The sequence below is a fragment of the Sminthopsis crassicaudata genome, chromosome 2 (assembly GCF_048593235.1).
Source record: "Sminthopsis crassicaudata isolate SCR6 chromosome 2, ASM4859323v1, whole genome shotgun sequence".
NCBI classification, from domain to species: domain Eukaryota; kingdom Metazoa; phylum Chordata; class Mammalia; order Dasyuromorphia; family Dasyuridae; genus Sminthopsis; species Sminthopsis crassicaudata.
In genome coordinates, this window is record NC_133618.1 from 307,865,114 (window position 1) to 307,887,526 (window position 22,413).

General features: G+C 34.5%; 1 protein-coding gene across 26 annotated transcripts in view; it reads right to left on the reverse strand.

Annotated features, from left to right (window-relative positions):
* NRXN3 (neurexin 3) overlaps nt 1-22,413 on the reverse strand; it is a 2,041,643-nt gene that overhangs the window by 201,180 nt on the left and 1,818,050 nt on the right. For all 26 annotated transcript variants that reach the window (XR_012486454.1, XM_074289860.1, XM_074289857.1 and 23 more), the window contains one exon: nt 7,562-7,733. Coding sequence is in view for 25 of the 26 variants with exons in the window: in XM_074289860.1 (XP_074145961.1) it covers nt 7,562-7,733 (172 nt within the window). In the remaining variant the exon portion in view is untranslated. The remainder of the gene's footprint in view (nt 1-7,561; nt 7,734-22,413) is intronic.

Sequence of the window (22,413 nt, forward strand, 5' to 3'; positions counted from 1 at the left end):
GGGAATTTTACTTCCTAGTAAAATGTTAGGAAGGGTAAATAAGATAATGCACTTTGCAAACCACAAAGCACAATAACACTTGAAAGTGGTGATGTTATTACTATCTTGTTGCCAGATGATAACTTTGTGGAAAAGAGTGAGTCAATTCAGCCAGCTGGCAAAATAGCCTGGTTCCTTTTGATCAGCTTTGTCAACCATGTGTTAATTATATGTGTATGTATCTATGTATAGGTATGTATATACATGTGTGTATGTGCTTATGCACATCTCTGTATATGTGTATATACATGCATGAATGTATGTACACATGTACAAATTATGTGAATCACTATACACATGCATATATGCACACACACATGCATATACATACACAAGCAAGGCAAGAAGGTGGGCAGGAGGGGCATTTTATATCAAGATGACTTGCATGAAAGGACCTGCATTCATCTCTTGACCTCCTTGCTCTTGTCTATATTAAAATCTTTGTGTGATCATAAATCATGTTTTCCTAATTGAAACCAGATACAAAGTTCTTCTATGTAGCTCCCTCTCACATTTAATTCTGCATTAAATGATAAAGGCCTGGTACCTAACAGATTTCATCAAACCAAAGCAAAGATAGTGCATGAATAGAAGGCTACTGTCAAAAGGAAAGTTGGTGACCATCTCCATCAAGTGAACTTGTTTAATAGTAGTTTAATAATAGTTCTTAGAGATGAAGTGAGTTACTGAAAATCGTACAGTTAATAGTAGAATTTAAATTTCCTCATTCCCAATCTCATCCCCTTTTCAGAATGTCATGTTGTCCTCTCTTATATCATATTAGATTATAAGAAACAATATCAGCTACTCTGAATAGGAACCTATCAAACTTGGAAGAAAGAATTGGGACCAGAGAGTCAAAAGAACTTAAAAAGCATAGAAAGACAAATGTTCTAAACCATAAATGTCAAACTCAGACCCTTAGGACATGTTGCCTATAAAATCCCTGAATAATGCCTCAACCAGATTAAAATAAAAAGTGAAAAGTTTAACAAAATAAATAAAATAAAATATGGAGAATATTAATTTATGTTTTCTAAGCCAATATGAAGCCTACAGGGATCTGTTTCTTTTAGAATTTGCCTTTACAATTTTTAAATTTGATATTTACAAATATAACTGAAATCACATTCCATTCCAATCATCTTTATACCTGCTTTCTTTGGGTTTCTTCACCATCTCCCTTTTCTTCCCTGCTGAAACTGAAGGTAGATTTTGTCTTGCATGGATGAATGAGCAGGTAGATGTAGTTCATTTTAATGCATATTCCAAATCTGGCAAAGACTCAAATCTTCACATGCAAAAATAGAAAGACAGGCAAAGACAACCTCCTGGCTAGGAATTAATGAAAGACCAGGGCCTCCGGAGTTTCAGTTTCATGTCAAGCTCCTAGATTTGTTTTTAACCCTTAGAAATCTCGATGATCTCATCCTGTACATGGAGATCTGCATTTAAAAGCTCTCTCATCTCAATGTAAAAGACTCAGAGTATGTAAAAACTATTACAGTTTGAAATAAAACATGTCAGAGGCTTTCCTTACCTGAACTGGCTTCTGGCAGGGACTATAAGGTTTCTTGTGGTAAAAAAAATATATATATATATTTATTTTATTTTATTTTATTTTGCTTTACTTTGGAGATGATTCATGGAAAAAGGGAAATAGTTTTTCACAGAAAAAACTCTTCACTTAACAAAATGCTCCCTGAGAACTGACACCATGGGAAGACTACCTTCAATTTAATGGGTTCACTATTGCCTTCTTACACCCATAATTAATTCTGCTGCATAGCCACTCATCATTTGAGGATAGTTCATCACTGATGCTTTTGGAGAGAAAGGAAAGGAGAGTATATTAGTCTGTTATTAAGTATTTACAGAAAACCATCTTGAAGTCAGACAGTTTTCTGAGTAAACCATATTCTATGTGGAAGCTCCCATGGAGCACTAGTGTAAAAGATCATTTTTTATAGATGATCACAATCCCATTTCCCAGAGCCAGTGAAATAACACCTTGGTTGTCAAAGGATGGGAGCTCTGTGTTGTTTATTAATGTTTTTATGGGTTATCTTTTGAAATGTCTTGGGACAAAATGATTGAGAACTGGAGAGAATTTGGGGGACTATTGAGTTTAACTTTCTCATTTCAGAATTGAGGTGTCCCTTTGGCTTGATGTAACTTGCCATCCTGAATTTGGAGCAATGGTACTTAATTTCCCAAGATAATTTTTGTGCTCCATTGGTTTCTTTGTGACATAAGGAAGAACGTCCTAAGGATATTGGATGGAACTCCTGTAGCAGACTTATAGTAGAGCATAGATAAGAATAATATTGAATGGGTATATAAAGATAGGCTGCAGTCTGAACAAACAAATGGAATATCCCTTGGAATAGGCCCCAGGTCCATTAAAGTATATCTTAGAAAATCTAGTCCCAATATGGTCAGGGTCTTCTGTTCTGTGAATAATGGCATGTATACTTACCACTAGATCAATACATATTTATTAATCACCTACATGTGCCAGGCACTGTGCTAAGTGCTGGATTTGCCAAAAAAAAAAAAAAAAAAAAAAAAAAGACAAAAGATAATCTCTGTCTTCAAAGAACTTATAGTCTAATAAAATTAAATCCCAGGTTAAGATTGGGGTGGGGGGGACATCTTAGAATTCATCATAAAACTCTCTCATTTTACTTTAGAGGAACAGGAAGTCCAAAAGCAGGAAATTATATAAGAGAAGTCATATGGCTAAGTGATAGAAATGGAATGTGAATTCATGTCTTTAAATTACAAGTCCTATAGTCTTGTTGCAATACTACACCTAGCTTTCTACGATCCAGTCAGTCATAGGAATATCTAAGAAATGATTCCTAACATTCTAAGCTATCTAAATTTCCCCATGAAGATGCTAGCCTCAGGCTTAAATAAATTCCTTTTCTCCCCGTTAGACTTACTTTTCATATTCCTACTTTCTTTCTATCACCACTGCCCTTACAAGGTTTCAAGACAAGAATGGAAGTGTTACATGGAACATTTGTCATTGCCTGAAAGGTCATTCTGAACTTCTTGTTCTTTTATCTCACTTTCTAAATACCTCATTATTCTATTATCAGTTTCAAAATAAAGCAAAATATGCCCTTTCCCTAGGGATGTTTTTTAAAAATTATTATTATTATTTATTTCTGAACGAACAGTTAGGAGATTCTTTTTATACTAATTCCATTATCATTTTGTACTCTTTTGTTGATTGACAACTGGGATTCAAAAAGAGGGAACCTTACATGCCCTATGCCCAGCTGGTCTCCAAATACTTTCTGGTTGGATGTTCCAGTAAAGCTCTATCAATGCCCATGAGAAGACTGCACAGTTTGACTAGCTCATTTCTGAGTGGGAGACCTCAATGAAGCATAAAGTCTCTGATATCATGTTCTCTGAATTGGAGCTGCTTTGCCTTCTAAGCATTAGCATTAGACAAATAATGTCATTTCTTCTTTGAATGTTTTAATGATTAATATAACAAGCTCCAAAACAGAATAAATACATGGGGAGTAGGAAAGGTGTGAGAGAAATCAGTGTTTCAGAAACCATCTAGGCAGAATGGACTGATTTGTTCAATGAAGCTTAGTCTCTAGGAGATATTTTTGATAACATCTTTAAAGGGAAGTCACTTATTTTATGTAGCTGCTATTGCCAAATTGTGCTTAAAATACAGTGTAACACTTTACTCTGAGGGATTCTTCCAATACTCCAAGGAGATACATTGTGAGGAATACAATTCTTCCCACTTACAAGTAAGAAAAGGTAGAAAATATAAAAAAGTGAATCAATTTTTGTCTCGGTACAAATATACTCAAGGGCTTAAAATAGAAGTCAAGTTCTAATTTGGAAGATCATAAGATTTTCTAATTTAGGCAATCAAGGGTAAATGGTAATGGTTTATTTGAATGTTGAAAGCTATTTCAACTGAATATTGTATAACCAGGACCTTGAATAGTACAAATAGTGAATTCTGGGAAGTAATATCATGTATTTGTATTCTTGTAATGTAAAATAAGACTAGTTTTAGCATAGTAGAAACATGCAATGTAAATTCAAATAATGTGACTACTTCATAGGATTCATTATTTTCAGTGACCAAGACCTACCGGTAAGCATATCATCAATGCTTTATAATTACTATATAGACATCTTATTGCCTAAAATGGACTTTTACTCCCGCATATTTTAGTAACTTAACCACTGATATACAGATTATAAGATGATCAATGTGAGCTAAAATGGACCTTAGAAATCATCTTATCCAGAGTTTCACGAAATTGGATTTATACACACACACCTGTATATGTGTGTGTAGTTATGTATATGGGTAAATGAGGATTGTAAAAATAGCCCTCACTACCTTATAGGGTAGTTGAGATAGTAGTATAGAGGATAGGGTGACTTCTTTTTAAAGATGTTATCAAAAATATCTCCTAGAGACCAAGGTTCTTTGAACAAATCAGTCCATTCTGCCTAGATGGTTTCTGAAACACTGATATCTTTCACACTTCTCTAAAGGGAGATAATTGAATGGAATAATGATTGTTAAAGTTTTTAAACTTTCTATGGAACTTTACGTGTTAGAAGTAGCTAAGTGCATAGTGAATCAGTACTGGATATGAAGTTAAGAAGACCTCAGTTCAAATCCAGACTGATATTTACTAGTAATGTGACCCTACGCAAGGAATTAAGCCTCTGTCTGTCTCAATTTCTTCAGTGGTAAAATGGGGATAGAGTGGAGAGAAAATTAGACAAGATTTGTAAAAGTCTTTGTAAAACTAAAAAAAACTACATAAATTATATATATTATTATATAATTCTTTTGTTTGTAATGGACTCTACCAAAAATGATTAAAAATACTTAAAAAAAAATCTTTTCCAGGGAAGAAATACTGCTAAAGAAAGCTTCAATATTAGGGGCAAACTGCAAAGCTACACATTATTTGAAACAGAACTTACAAAGAATTTCCGAGACAGACAAAAACAGAAGGGTCACCAGGTTGCTTATACATCTATAGTTTAGCAATGACAAAAGATATGCAAGTTCTATTGCTGGCAGTTTAGCTTTGTATTTTCTGTGTGAGCTTAGGGCATGTGGTTAATACCAATTTAGAAAGCCTTGAAATTTGTAATAGAAACATAGACAGACCCTCTAGCAGCACTAGCAGGGCCAATGATAATATTCACAGAGCAGAATTGATTGCTCTTTCCCTATGAGCAAATGAACAGCTTCTAAGATCTCTATCCATTTTGGGTATTTTTTCCCCTCTAGGGTTTAAGTAACATGCATTTTGAAAAGAAAATCATTTCTATTAGTATCTTGCATTTGGATGCCAGGGAAATATCCTATAAAGCCTCTAGCTATTTTCAAAAGCTCATCCTCTACAGGAATACCTCCATCAAGGCTCATCTATGACAACCCAAAAGAGCTAAAAGAAGGTAGAATAAAGACACAGGGTCATACTATTATTGTATGAAAAGAGAGATAGTGAGACCAAAGAAATAGAATTAATTTCTCAAACACCTTTGGGAACCCAGCGAGCTGGTTTGTTTTGTTTTATGTTTTTTTATTAGACCTTGTATTGCAGAGGAAAGGCTGGAAATATTTAAGCTATCAAGAGGCTATAAATTGAAATAAGACTGACTTAGATGTGGCAATCTTATCTCTTAAATAATGTGTTAAGAAAGAGTCCTGAAAAACAATTAGGTGAAATGTGCCTTGGGTATTTCTCTCAAGTGGCATAATTAAAAGGTAAACCCTTGACTGGTGGCATAAAATAAAAGCATTTGGTAAAATGCCCAACGGTTTACTAATAATCATCTGTGATTACCTCATTGGGGGCAGAATGTGACAAAACTTGGAACCTAGGGAATGATGACAGTACTCACATTTGGTAAGAGATTTCACATTAGAAAAATATGTGACAAGTAAATCAAGAACAGTAGTTGATCTCTGAACGTGTGGCACAAAATTTCTATTTAATTCTATAGCCCTAACCAGATTATCTTAAAAAAAGAGAATTCTATCATAGGTGATCAAAAATGAAAACATAACAGTATGAAAATTAGGATGGAGAAAGAGAGAAAAGAAAGTATATTTGGACAATCCCCATTTAAAGTAGTAAATTTTCTGTCATAATGACAGTTCTGGAAGCTCTTCTTCTGTAAATTTTTTGAACCCAAAATCAAACCAAAGTCTTAAATGTGCATACACAATAATAACAATTATTGATCTTGTACTATTGATCTTGATAATGTCTACTAGGTCCTAACATTAATTTTTTAAAAAGGGAGATAATGTTAAACAAGTTAACTTTATGGCCTAGAATTTGGACCTTGTTCTTTTCATTGTTACCCACCTAAATGTGAGAAGTTAGAGTGTAGTTTATTCATAAACCAATGAAGGTTTGCAATACTTTCAGTTAGAAAGACCATTGCCACTACTATCATAATTATACTTTCATTAAACTGGCTAAATGGCAACATAAATACCAAATTTGGTATCAGCATCATCTTGATTTTAGATCAAAAATCAAGAATACTATAGGTTCTTTTCTTCAATTGTGTTATCTTTCTGTATTACTATTTTTAAAAAACCTAATTTTGACATGGATTCCTTGATTTGAAGCTGGAAGGGATCTTTTTTTTTATAAAAGAATTTTTTTATTATTAATTTTATAATTATAATTTTTGACAGTAAATATGCATGAGTAATTTTTTTTTACAACATTATCCCTTGTATTCATTTTTTCCCAAATTTTCTCCTCCTTCCCTCTACTCCCTCCCCTTGATGACAGACAATCCCATACATTTTACATGTGTTACAGTATATCCTAGATACAATATATGTGTATAAATCCAATTTTCTTGTTGCACGGTAAGAATTGGATTCTGAAGGTATAAGTAACCTGGGTAGATAGACAGTAGTGCAAACAGTTTACATTCAATCTGGAAGGGATCTTAATAGTCATCTAATTTCATATAGCCATCCAGCCTCACATATTCTTATTTTAAAAAGCTTGAATGACTTGTCTGAAGTCATACTGATGTTTACTGGTAAAGTCAGGATCTGAATTCAGGTTCATGAACATGAATTTGGGCAGACTTCAAGAAATAGGAGAGGATAGAAGAATGCTATGGTTCATGGTCACAGAGTTGGACATGACTGACTAAACAATAGCGACCTTTAACTCCAAATACAGCAATTTTTGTACTATATTACATTTCCTACCTATATTCAGTATGAGCCAGCCAGCATTAGGTAGTTCCTCAACAGATTGGTTAAGCAATACCTGGTTAATAAGCCTCCAGAAGCTTTTTGTGGTAGTCTGAGACCACCAGCAATTGGGTTCTTCATTCATATAAAATCCACAAAGATAATTTTATATTTATATTTTAATGATTAATAGGAGCCCTGAGAAAAATCTTAAGAAAAAAGTATGAATGAGAATTTAAAGGATGGGAGGAATGTGTAATATAAAATGTGTACCTGAGGGATAATGTTCATTCACCGGCCAGTTGTCAACCTGAAGTGTAGCGTTGCCACCATTTCTGGTGAAACGCACAACATGGTATTTGCCATCATTTACCGGGGTGCTCTCCTCTTTGATGGAAATGTCCACTGTGCCAATGTTGAACACCACTCCTATTTTACCCTGTTCCTGGAAGACAAAATAGTAAATGCAGCTTTAATATCTATGATAAAGTTTATCCACCAAGTTCCAAGTTAATCAATTAGTCAGCAAGTATATGTCAGGCATCTAGTATACTCTAGTACCTACTAAGAAGATAAATACAAAATTGTGACCTACCTTCATACTTATAGTCTAAATTGTTGGCATATTAGTAAGAGGTGAAAACAGGATACGTTCTGGGTAATTACACAGTGATTTGAGAGGGGTACTAACAACTAAGGTATTCAGAATTAGCATTCCAGAGATAAAAGGGTTAAATTTTTTAGTAACCAAGAATATGGATTTCAGTGGCAGTGCATATGGTAAGATGATTTTGGTGAGTGATTGTATGGGTCTAGTCTGAAGCTGGCTAGATAAAGTAAGCTAATTGAGTTTTTTTTTTTCCCTTAGAAAAATCCTTATAAAGAGTGCCAATAATTGAAGACAAGGAGTTATAATTTGGCATAGTGGAACACAGAAATATTTAGAACATAGTTTTATCACTGTTGTCTGAAATGAGTTATTCAATACTGAATGAATCCATTTCTTGAAATATAAATGTAGTCCATTCAATATCAATAAGATCATAATTGTTCTTTATATAAATACCATCTTCACAGTTATCAATTATCTTACAGAGAATTGGGAAGGGGACAGGAATGGCAGCAAGGAGAAGACCTCTGTCTTGCTGATATTAAGTCCATCTATCCAATCTGTATTATTTTCTTAATGTTAAAGTTTAGTTTAACAAACTAATCTTTCTGATACTAAGATGTATCATGTATGCATATTTTAGATATTAACTAATCATCGACACTGATAATTATTTGCATGCCAGTTTAGGGACATATTTGGATAACTAGACCTGAAGTGAATTAAGAATTCCTTAATTCCAATAGATAGGATCAACATGCTAACAACTACAAGTATTCTATATATTACTTCTTAGATTTTTGTTTGCTTATAAGTTATTTTCTCATTTTGTCCCCTAAAAGAGAGTATATTTAGTAATGTTGATTACTAAAAGGTTATTAGAAACCCAGTTTTATTAGTAATTTATGAAAGCTATCAGGGAAGTTACTGCTGAACAGTCAGAGAAAGAAAAAGTCATTAGGGACTAGAGAGAAGAGGCATTGAATTTTGCACTCTATTTTCATATACTTTGGGTATCTATATCAAAGAAACCAGATACAATAAAACTAGCTAGGTAGTTATATAAACATAACTACAATAAGTTTATGCAGAGGTTATATAGGAAGAGTTTCCATAATCAAGTAACTCTAGAATCCACTCTTCATCAAATGCTCCACACTTTTGAATAAATTTCCAAACAATACATTGAAAATTTTGTTTTAATTGCAGAAAAACAACAACAACAGCAGCAGCACTGTTTAGATTCCAGAGTATTAATTCCATGGCTATGGGTGATGAGGATATCATCTACTTGCCAGAGAGTGACTGTGGAACAAACAGTAATGACTGCCAAAACTCTTATTGCTCCCCTTCTCTGATAATTAGGAACTACTTGGAGACAGATTGCATGTAAGCACTGGGATAATAAGATGTGAAGTATAGGGATATAATAGGCCTTTTCTAACCAGCACCATCATCTGGCTCTTGGAATGATTTCACAAAATTGAACCCTTTCTCAATTTCCTTAGCAGCCTGGACCAGTTACTGAATGATAGACTAGGATAAGAGATAGATATTTGGAAGAGACCTCAAACATATTTAGTTTAACCTTTTTGTTTTACAGATGAGGAAATTGAGGACCCCCGAATTTTATTGATTTGCCCAAAGTCACATAGCTAAGAAGAGGCAAAGGCAGGATTTGTAGTCAGGTCCTCTGATACCTGCTCTTTGAATCTTTCCAACTTCTGGAAATTCTAGAGCTGTAAACTTTAATTTTCATTGTTACTTTAGTCTGTGAGATTCAATTACAATCTTACCCTTGATGTTATTTCATTTGAATTCTACAGTTCTGTGAGATAAGTATTACAAACTATCCCCATTTTACAGATAAGGAAATTAGAGTTCCAAGAAATTAAGTAAATTGTCCACCAACATCATATATCTGGTAAATATCAGAGACAACATTTGAACTTATTTGAATTATTCTTCAACACTCAATCCACTTATTGGAGAGAGGAATTGGGTTGAATGTTGAAAAATAAAATTTAGGTACTTTAGTTTATGGCTAGAGTTGGGAGAACTTTTCCACTTAGGTGTACTGTAGAGAACTAGAAAGACTTCGCTCACCTGGAATACGATTTCATTAACCATCTGCAACATTCAGGCATATAAGCCATAAAAACATTATGATTTCTAGAGCCATGAGGCAACCACCCAAAATTAACTCTTTGAGGTCATTTAGTACTCATTTAAGCAGGTTAGAAAAAAGGCTCTGGTTCTCTAATTTTATATTTCATGAAACTTAAAAACAGAGTAAGTAATTTCAGTACAAAGAATGAATGAATGAATAAACAAATGAGTGCATAAAAAGCATTTATTAAGAACTGAATAATAATAACTAGTGTTTACATAGTGAATGATATGTAAAACACTTCACATATTTTCTCATTTGATCTTCATAGCAATGTTGTGAGGCTCTGGTTCACTGAATAACTTTAGAAACATATTATGAGGAGCTGGACAAGTATTTTATAAGTATAAAGAGCTAAGAGACTTTAATTGCCCAAGAGCTTGATTCGCCAACTGGCAAGATGGATGGTTTTAAAAGAATTCATATTTGTACGAAAGTGGGAAACATCTATGTAGTTTCTATTCCATAAAGATAATACTTTTACAAATTCAGTTCATTTGGTCACTAATTAATCATGATCAGAGACCAATTTCACAGGCAAAGATGAGATCTTTAAGCCAACATTCAGCAATTTCTCTGTCAAAAGGAAAAGAAAAGATGTCTTGGTTCAGTGAGTTGGAATGATCAGCTAGTTCTATTATCAAGTAGATTTTTTTTTTTTTTTGAGAGAGAGATCTATAATAGATGCAGGGAAAGGGTAGATTTAATCTCTGCCAGAAAAATAAATAAATAAATGCTTGGGCCTTATCTTAGACACAGCACATTTGGAATTGCAATCATTTTTATGACGAGATCATTGCAATCCTGCTAGCGTATGCCAAAGTCAATGGAGACCCTAACCTAGATATCTTATTTTGCCTCGTTCAATGGTAAATGTGGCTGTGCTAGGCCTCAGATGTGGTTTCTGTATTGTCAGGAATAAGATTTCATTTCTGCAGCCTCTGTTATTTTTCAGATGACCGCACTGACATTGTAATGGATGGCAAAACTTCCCTGCTTCAGTTCATAATGAGGCACAGGAGAAAACTTGTGGAAAGTATCTTTCCATACGTCTGTCTCAGTTTGAATCGTTTCTTGTTCTCTTCAGGAGCTATGAAAGACACTCTACCTGTCTATGAGTCAAAGGTGGAAAAGAAATCCAGTAAAATGTCTAAAAGAATTGCCATGAGTCACCTACTGTCTGATATTGGACAATTCACTTAACTTACCTGGGCCTCTGTTTCCTTATAAGAAAAAAATATTATTTCTCTCTCACATTAAAAATCAATTACTGAATTGGGACTGGGATTTTTTTCAAAATATTGTAGGCTGTTCAGTCTCTGAAGAGTATTGTTGATGGAAAGGTTATCCAAATTAGTTGTCTTTCCGTTCTGGGTAGGAGACTCCATCCAATCAGAAAACCTTGCCAAGAATTTCATCTACTGTGAATAATGGCCCTTTATGTTTCACTCAGTCAGGCTTAAGCAGAGGGGACCCCCTTTTGTATAAAGTGCCCCAGACTGGAGAGTCTGGATAAAAGATCAGTATCTGATCAAGACTGAGGAATCAGAATCACATCCTCCAAGCCCTCATTAGCATAAAGCCATCCTTCCTTATAATATTCTCTCATTACTTGTTAACCAATCAGAGTTGATGATCATCCTCAGGAATACCTACTATTCAAAGGCATACATAAGTAGTGAGTGGTTTCTATAAGGGATTTTTGGCATTTGAGAGTGCCACTGATCCCTTTCGATAATTATTGCTAGTATGATTAATGAAATGAGTAATCACCCAGAAACTATGTCTCAACTTTTTATACATCACATTAATTTTCAAAATGGGGGTGATAATAACAGTTGTACAAAGCTCATAGGACCTTTGTGGAATTCAAAATTAGATAATATGCTTAAGATCAAGTAAACAGTCATTTATGAAGCCCCTACCATGTGACAGGTACTGTGCTTAACATTGAGAATACAAAGAAAGGTAAATTTGCTTTAAACATGTTCAGAAGAAAGAGGTAGGGTGGGTGCACATGGAAGATGCTGTCCTTAGAAAGTAAGGAGGTAGCAAACATATCTTACCAGCCAGACAAAATGATTCTTGAAAATGACTTTGCAAAGCTCATCCATGATCACAAGCTTACAGTTACAATCTCTCCAACCTTTATTTTCTATTATATGCCTCTCCAAGACAAGTGAAGTAAAGCTAGGGAATAATCCAGCCATAAATTGTAACTCCACCACCCATCACCACCGAAATCATGGTAGAGAAAATCAATTCAATCTGTGATCTTCCATTATATTGAAAAGAAACCCAAGCAGTAAATCAGAAAACATGGCAAAAGAATTGTCAAGTGCATTTAGTAAAGGAAGTTAGGAGGGTGGAGAAACAGTTGTTTTTAAACCAGTAGTAAGACTTCATCAATAATTAATATTTATGGATCCATGCACTTCACAGAATTAGTCCCATGCCTAATGTCCTGATTTCCTATTCCTGATATTACAACTGATTCCTGTGAAAGTGACCCAGGAGGCGCTGCTCACACAAAGCAGGAGGCAGGCTGAGAGAATAAGAAAAAGCAGGAACAAATAAAATTCTCAGGGGGGAAAAAATCCTTCTGAAAAAATCTTCATCCATTCCAAAAGGCCCCAAGGGAAACTGTAATGCCCCATTAGACTGCTTTAGAGAACAGCAGCTGACAGAAATGGAACCATTCATCCTATCACATACAAGGGAAATTTGCACTAACACATTACAATTATGACAGTATGCAATACTTTTAACACCTCAGCTTCCCACACAATGGATCTGATCCTTTCATGCTAGAGACTTATATCTTGGAAGAAAGCTCATTCACAAGGCAGCCTGTTAGATTTGGCCATAACGGAAGCTTTGAACTAGATTAGGAAGTAAAGCAAGGAGAGAAGGAAATCCCCAAATCAAAAATTCTAGTATCCACTATACATTGAATATATCAAATATAACAATACCTTTGCAAAGCAGAGAGGAATGAAGCAACTAGGTAAGAATAATGGACTTAGATTCAGGGAGATGTGATTTCAAATCTTGTCTCAAACACTTCCTAGCTATAATCATGGGCAAGTAACTTAACTTTTCAGTATTCTAAGCCAAAGCTTCTTAAACTGTGGGTCATGGCCCCTTTTGGCTCACAATTTTGTATGTGGTGTTTGTGAAATTTTGGTTTATTATCATAATGTTTGATTTTTATACCTATTTTTATAACTATAAGTCTAGGGTTGCAGAAAAAAAAAAACAAACTGGAAAAGGAGTATTGAGTGGAAAAAGTTTAAGAAGCCCTGATCTAGGCAACTCTTCTGGATTCTCATTTATAGATAAATTGCTGACCTGCATTGCTGGAGGGAATTTCTCACATGAATGAAATCACAGGTTCAGAGCTAGTTGGATCAAGTGTTTATTAAGTACTTACTATATTCTAGACACTGATATGAGCTAAGGATACAAAAAAAAAAAAAAAAAAAAAAAAGATAAAAATAGTCTCTGCCCTCAAGGGATTTAATTTCTTTTTTTTTTTTCCCCTGAGGCTGTGGTTAAGTGACTTGCCCAGGGTCACAGAGCTAGGAAGTGTTAAGTGTCTGAGACCAGTTGTGTTACTAGAAAGAAAGGAGACATGCAAAAATGACAAAATTTGGCAAGGCATTTGCTATCTGGGATTGTAAAACTGAGGTGATTGGGACAATGGGTTTTTCTTGGCAGAAGTTCTGAAGTGGTTTGCTTTTCTTCCACCAGCTCGTTTTACAGATGAAGAAACTAAGGCAAACAAGGTTAAGTGACTTGGCCAGGGAGATACAGCTAGTAGGTATCTGAGGTTGGATTCAAACTCAGGAAAAAGAGCCTTCTTGACTCCAGGCTTAGCATTATGTCTACTGCACTACTTGGCTGTCCCCTTGACAGTAATAGAGACATTCAAAAGAAGATAACAGTTTGGGGGAGAAAGATAATGAATGGAGTTCTACTTTGGAATGATGAGTTTAAAATGTCTACGAAGAATTACAATTTAGGATGTTTCTTTGAACCTCAATTTTCTTACATGTAAAATATGAATGTAACATATACATCTCTTCCCTCATAGGGTTATTGAAAGTGTATGTATGTGTGTGTGTTCAGTGTTTAAATATAAAGAATTATTTAAACATGAGTTGCTTACTGTTGTTATTTTAATCTTCAGTGTTACTAACTTTGACGTGAGAATTCTGAATCTAAATTGAAAATCTATGTTTGCTATTGGGCTTATATCCTAAAGAGATTTTAAAGAAGGGAAAGGGACCTGTATGTGCAAGAATGTTTGTGGCAGCTCTCTTTGTATTAGCCAGAAACCAGAAACTGAGTGGATGCTCATCAATTAGAAAATGGCTGAATAAATTATGGTATATGAAGGTTATGGAATATTATTGTTCTGTAAGAAATGACCAGCAGGAGGAATACAGAGAGGCTTGGAGAGACTTACATGAACTGATTCTGAGTGAAAGAGCAGAACCAGGAGATCATTATACACTTCAACAACAATACTGTATGATGATCAATTCTGATGGGCATGGCTCTCTTCAACAATGAGATGAACCAAATCAATTCCATTTGTTCAATAATGAAGAGAACCAGCTACACCCAGTGAAAGAACTCTGGGAAATGAGTGTGAACCACTACATAGCATTTCCACTCCCTCTGTTTTTGTCTGCCTGCATGTTTTTATTTCCTTCTCAAGTTATTTTTACCTTATTTCCAAGCCTGATTTTTCTTATGCATCAAAATAACTGTATGGGTATGTATACATATATTGTATTTAACATATTTAACATGTATTGGTCTACCTGACAATGAGGGGAGGGAGTTGGGGGGGAAGGAGGGGAAAAGTTGGAACAGAAGATTCTACAAGGATCAATGCTGAAAAATTACCCATGCATATGTTTTGTAAATAAAAAGCTATAATAAAAAATTAAAAAAAAAAAAAGAACATCTACGTTTGTTAATCACCCTTATGGTTTGATTGTTCCAACTGGAAAAAATATATAGACCTTGAAGTTAATTCCTGATTCTAGCATTCCAGACCCTCTACAATATAGTTTAAACCTATCTTCTCATCCATATATTCTCCTAATTCTTTCTGTTTCAGTCAAATTGAATGTCTCTTCATTCTCTGTCTTCATCCTGTCCTTTCCTATCTCTGAGACCTTGCTCATACTGTGCCTGATACTGGCATTATGTAGCATACCTCCAACAATATCTGCTCCTTTTCTTTATTTGTTGAATTCCCTTTTTTCCTTCAAGTCTTAGCTCAATTGTCAGGAAATCTCAATGAAGATTTTGTTTTTCTCCTCTGCTTCTGCCTCAAGTCACTGTCATTCCTTCAAGGTGAAGGAACATCACTTTTTTTCTCTTGAAATTCATTTCACCATGCTTAGGATCTTTCCTTTATATTTAACTTACTCTTCTTTGTAATAAATCTCAAGTTTCTTTTCATCATATATAAGTGTTTATGTATTTCTCACTCATCTCCACCAGATTATAAGGTCTTTGAGAGCAAGATCTTTTCTTAAGTCCCCATGAGGCAGCTAAGTGGCATATTAAATAGATTATTGGATCTAAAATAAGGAATATCTATCTGAGTCCAAATCCAGTCTCAGATACTTAGCTGTCTGACCGCTTTAACTCTATCTGTTTTTGTTTCCTCATTTGTAAAATGGGGATAATAATGGTACCTATCTTCCACTGTGGTTATGAGCATTAAATGAGTTATTTTTAAATGATTTCATAAAACTTAAAGTGCTTTTTAATACTAGTTGATACAATAATGTAATATAACAATCTGATAAAACTTATATAAATGATATAGAATATCAACATAATAATAATTATTATTATGTTCAACTTCAAACATAGTACCTTACACAGAAAAGACATGCAATAAGTATTTGTTTACCATGATTCAAAAAAACTGATGATAAAAAATGTTGCTCACCTCCTGAAGGGTAGTAATGGACTCAGATTGCTAAATAAGACCTACATTTTTTGATGTGACCAGTGTAGGGATTTTTAAAAACTATATATCTTTGTTATAAGGATATTTTTGCTTTACAGTGGAAAAGTAGAAAAAAAATGACAATAAATGTTTGTTAATTGAAAAAATAACTTTTGTGGAATGAATAAACAAATGCTGAACAAAAACACATATACATACAAGCATCCTTTTTTTTTGTTTATTTGTTTTTGTTTTTAAATAAGATAGAGAGAGAGAGGCAAGAATGAATATATTTTCTATACATATCATTCCATATCTCTCCTCCTGCCCCAACTCTTTTCTTTGCTTCACTGTAATTTGTGCCTGGAATAACCCCGCTGAGTTCTGCCTTCTAAAATGCTTATCTTCATACAAAGCACACTCCAGTTGCCAGTTTCTCCACTATGACTTTCTAGATCCTTCTAGACCTAATGAAATAAATATGTAAAGCTTTATATTCTGATTAGGTCTTATTTCTCACAAATAAAACACCTCGAGTACAGGAACAATGTGTTGCTTTTTTGAGTTTGTCTCTCAAATACTTAGTACTAGGAATAATCAATGTCTGTTTCACTAAGAAGATCCTAAGGCAGCTAAAGGTCTGGGCTGGACTAGAAGGGTGATTCTTGAAAAGATTTAACAGCTAGTAAAAGAAGTTAAAATGCACGACAATCTTACTAGGAGCCTGGCCTGAGAAGATATGTGGCACATTGAAAAGAGCACTAGATTTGGAATGAAATAGAGAACTTGGGCTTAAATTCTGCCTCTTGGACATAATTACCATCAGGTAATTTTGGAAAAGTAAGTTAACCTCTCTGGTAACCTCTCTTTTTCCTATGTAAAGTGAGAAATTTGGATTATATAATCACTAAAATAATCTCTAAATTTATAATTCTATGTGATTTCATGAAAACCTAGCCATTAATTGCTCAACTTAAATTTCCAGATAAGTTTTATGTGTAAAGACACTAATTTTAACTTGCCATAAGACTAAAGTCTGCTAATGGGGATAAAAGTTTGAAAGACCACTTCTGTAGTAACCCCAACACTGGGCCAAAGCCAATAGCTTAGCTGGCAGGATATAAGTGACATTTGGAGGGGCAGTGCTGACTGAAACCCAACACAGACTGAACACCACGAATAAATGCCTTGTTTGTGCCTCCAAGTCTAGACTGCAGTTTTGATGAACCTCCTGAAAGGTTTAGCAATTAGATCTTAAAAGCTGTAATTTTGTGGTAACAATTGTGGCACCTGGAATTAATGAAGACCATTTGTAATGTTCTAGAGTTCCCTGGAATATAGGAAAATCCAATTCTGCATCCACTGGGGAGTTATAAACAATAGGAACTAGAAAGAAAACCTTGGAGATCAGATTGGCTTAGTTCTCTCATTTCCTTGATAAGGAACCTGAGGCCCAGTGAAGTTAATTTGTGTAAAGTCACTCAAATAGTAAGAAGCAAAGTTGAAAGTTAAGCCAAACTTTCTGATTCCAAAGCAGGTGATTTAATGTTTATTGTTGTTGCTTATTTGTTTGTTTTCTCCTACTATCCCATGCAATAGCTTGGAATTTCACTATTGGTCTTCCTAATTTTCCAAAGGAAATTATATACATTAAAATGATCTGGATTTTTCTATTTCCTCTACTATATTGTAAGCGCTGTAAAGAGGAGGAACTATGTCTTATCTGAATTTTACCTTTCTTCTAGCACATAGCATTGTGCTCTACAACAATGCCAAATCCATGTTGGCTTAATGTAAATGTCACTCTTAAAAGTGAAACTCTCACCTTGAAGTTCTCTCTCCTATCCTACTTGAGATTGAGAATCTCAAATACCAGTCTGTTTTGTACCTCTTCTTGTTATATTTTTATCTAATTATATTCTATATTGAGAATTCTCAAATTTTTTTGGCCTCAGATCACCTTTATAATCTTAAAAAAAATTGAAGAACCCTCAAAGAGTTTTTGTTTGTGTGGCTTATATCTTTAGATATTTACCACATTAAAAGTGAAGTTGTATTGACATTTTTATGAAAATAATTTTGCATTGAAACTGACAGCGCTGGACTAGGAACAGGTGTGTGCTGGTGAGTGTCTGATGACCAGGTTTCTGGAGGGAAAATACATTCATGACACACTCATGTTTACTCTTCATTATTAAAATTTTTTCCTAACACTTTGTCAAGTCTAAACAATCAACCTAAAAATAAATCGTCTTGATTTGTAAGATTTGACAGTTTCATAGGTATAAATGCTCATGAGAATTTAACAATTGGCCCTCAGTTATTTAAAAGGACAATAATAGCATGGTCTCTAAGACCTGTGTTTCAGGGAGGTTGTAGTGAATCTTTGAATCATTGAAAAGCATGGCAATTTTTATTTAAGAAGACACTTAAATGGAGAAGAAAATCAAACCTGAGTATATTGTAGCCTTTAAAGAGTCCAGGCTATCTAATTAAGAAATGTATGTGGTTAGCAATAGCCACAATAATAATGATAGCTGTCTAACAAAAACCAGACTTTCTCCCCTAAAAAGAATCGATGAAAACTTAAGTACTAGAATGTTTTTAGCTTATAAAACAAAATTGCATTTCCTTGCCTGATGATGAGAAAAATGTTCACTGGCAAAGTTTCACACGAAATAGAGGGAATTCAATTTTTTTCTTCTGAGAGGGAAAAGAAAGAAAGAAAAAAAGAGAAGGAATTTGCCCAGTAGGAAGGAGTCAGGAAGAGAAACAGAGAAAAAATACTCTGATGGATCAATGCAAAGATTATGTATGAACAGGATAACAGAGAGAGAAAATAATATTCTAGTTGGCTGGATAGCTTTCACCTTTTTTTCCTCCCTTTCTCCAAGTGTTTCTTTCCTTTGTAAACATAAGGAAATGACTCAGGATGAAAGACAATGAATGAAATTCACTGCTGATTCATTATGATTCCTTCTATTCTCCAACATGTATTCTACATTTTCTTCTTCAATATTTCTACAACTTCTTTTCTCCCCCTGCTCAGAACCATGTGTTCCTTTTGGCTCACATGCTGGAGTTATTAAAATGCTAATAGCTTGAAGATTCTCCTTCCAAAAATGCATGTAGTTTTGTGCTAGCAAATGATGCACATTTCAAGGGATGATGACACTTAAAACCATATCCTGTCATTCACTCACCATGACTACAGTCTCCAAACAAAGCATAAGATGGAGTAAGAGAAGAGAAAATATACTTCAAGCCCATGATTCTCTCAGCCAGTCTGGAACCTCAACTGCCTCTACAAACAAATATAGCAGCTGGGATGAATGCTGATTAACTAGACCTCTCTGAGTAGACCTGGTAGGAGACTCTATTTTGTCAACATCTTGAGAAGATCAGGCTAAGATGGAGTCTCATTTTTCTAATCCTTGTTATCTTAAACAAAATGGCCAGCTACCTCTACATTTCAGCTGCAAATGCCTTGCGTATAGCTTCCAGACTGTGTGTTGTGAGATAGTGTTGCAGTTTGGTATATCATGCCCATGATATTTTATGAATCTCCTTTTATGTTGGATATTGAATTGCAACATTCTCTCCTAACAGGCTTTGGATTATATCTCTGTTTTACTGATTGAAACCTTGACAATTTTGCTTTTCAACTCAAGGGAATAATTCTGACTTACCCCTAACTTGCTATAATAGCTTAAGCAATACTCCCCACCCCAACAAGAGAAATTTATCCATTAGAAAAGCACAGCAGGATGGCAGGCCTACTGGCTTTCATCCCTGTATAAAATCCTTTGTGGGCTAATGGTGCTAGGGTATTAACCATCTGGCCACATAAGCAGAGGAATGCTAAGTTCCTTTTATGTATTCCTGGATCACATTAGTAAAGATGACCAAAAACAAAGAAATCTCAGAACACCTTGCCAAACACAGTGATCCAGTGGCAATCCAAGGCTTTTTGAAAAAACACTTGCCACTCTAGAACCAATAGAAGCTTCTCTGTTCCAAATCCATGTGTTTCTTTGATAGGATAATTGAAAGCTGTTTTCCTCCCCTGTTTTTATATTCAGGAGCTTATATACACAAACCAGTAAGCTTTGTGTCACTGCCAACATTTACCACCTATGTTGTTCATACAGGTGTTGGAAAGGCAACAAATCACCCTGGTGTCATCTTTCTCAGGTGATGTGGTTTGCATCTTAAGCACTTTGGAGACCACAGTTCCCTCTTTCTCACTCTGTGTGGAGACATCAAAATGTATATCAGGCATATCTAGGCATCGGATGCAGCTAGCACAGAGCTGAGCAGGCAGTAGGGAGAAATGTCATAATTCAATTTCTTATCTTCCTGAGTTCAAAATTGGCCTCAGACACTCAGTAGCTGTGACCCTGGGCAAGTCCTTAACCTTGACTGCTTCAGCTTCCTCATTGATAAAAATGAACTGGGAAAAGAAATGGCAAACTTTTCTAGTATTTTTGCTAGGAGAATTCCAAATAGGGTCACAAATAAACATGATTGAAGACAAATGAACAACAAATTAAGGTAGTTAAAAGAAATAGGGAATTTTAATTGTTCTGATTTGAGATTTTAAGAATATTTTTCTTTCATCCTTTAATTGAGGGAAGAAAAGGAAATGAAATTTTAAAAGTTGAGGGATGAGGTATTAGGAAATTAAAGAACTGTAGGTTAAAGAAAACCTCAAACTTCATAGTTTACAAAAACTATCAGAGGAAACAAAGAAGTGCATTTAAGTGTTTCCACTTCTCTACTTAAATAAATTGACTGGAAAGAAAACTACTATATTATAATTCTGCCTTAACTCTGGGAATTATGAATGCTTTTAGTGTAGTACTCAAATATTCAGCTGACCCATCCTTAGTGGGGCCACCCTAGGTCTTTGAATTAATTCTAGGTCAGATCCCAAATAATATATGGGTTTCAAGCTGAAACATTGCAAAGAAATTGTAAATTCTATTTAAAACTATAAGGTATTCTGAAAATAAGTATTTACTGGATGGGAAGTGGAGGGGTATCTTCTATTATTGTTCCAACAAATATTTAACAATATGCTTATGGTATATAACATACATTTTTAAAGTTTAATCTGCATCATTGGTATTTATTCTATTTCTTTCAAGTCAATGCCAACAAAAATAATAACTCAATCCCTGATATGTAGCATTTGTCACTTTCAGAAGCATAAGTGTTTACAATGAAATTTTAACAATCAGTTCTGATAAGTCAGCACATTCCTGGCTCTTATAAGAAAAGCAATAATGAAATATCAGGTTGAAGATTCTATGATTATCCCAAAACTGAGATGATCACCTTGGGCCAATCCAGTGCAAATTAAAACCAAATTGCCTTATGTAGTTTAAAAGCTGAGGTCTATAAACATATGGGGTTGGGAGCAAAGGGGAGGAATAATTAAATTTTTCTTCCTTGTAGTTCCTTCAGGAAGACATCCTTGAGTAACCATTCCCACCCCCCTTCACTATTACCTCAACATTCCTTTGGCAGTAATTCAAATTATTCTACCTTATTTTGTATATAAATTTTAAAGGTTGGTAGATCTGCAATTGGAAGAGAAAGAGACAGCACAAACCATATAGTCTGACCTCCTCACCTTATAGATGAAGAAATGATGGTAGAAGGAAGTTGGAAGTGACTTACTCAGTTACAAATGTGTCAAAAGCTAAGAACCTTTTTACTGTATTATGATGCCTCCAGGGTAGAGGGAATACCAGACTTCTTCTAGTCCAACTCTAACTAAAGTATGAATTCCCTCCACAAACTCCAAAAATATGATCATCAATTTTGCTTAAGAGTCTTTGGTCAGAGAGAATTCCCTGCCTGCTAAGGCAGTCAATTCCACTTTTTTATTTCATCAGATCTAATTATAAGCAACATTTCACTTACGTTAAAACATCTCTGTATAATTTTGACCCCTTGGTCCTGATTTTTGCCTTCAGGAGCCAACCAGAACAAATTTCATCCCTCTTCCCTATGATAACTCTTCTGATTCTGTTAAGTCACCCTTCCACATCAGGATATTAATAGATCAAGGGCCTTCAAAAGACCTCACACATTATCTATACCAGTCAGAAGACTAGAAAACAAGTAGTTCAAGTTTTGCAAAAGTAACAACAGAGTTAAATATAAACCCACATCCTCTGAATTAAAATGTGTGTTCTTTTCTCTATGTTGTTCTGGTTCTCCTAGTTTGTTTTTTCTCCAAGATACATATCCTCATGTTGCATGGTTTTGAAAACCTTTAAAATCCTGATGACCTTCCTTTGGAGACTTTCTAGTTTGTTAATATTTTTTTTCTTTCTTTTTTTTTTTTTTTAAAC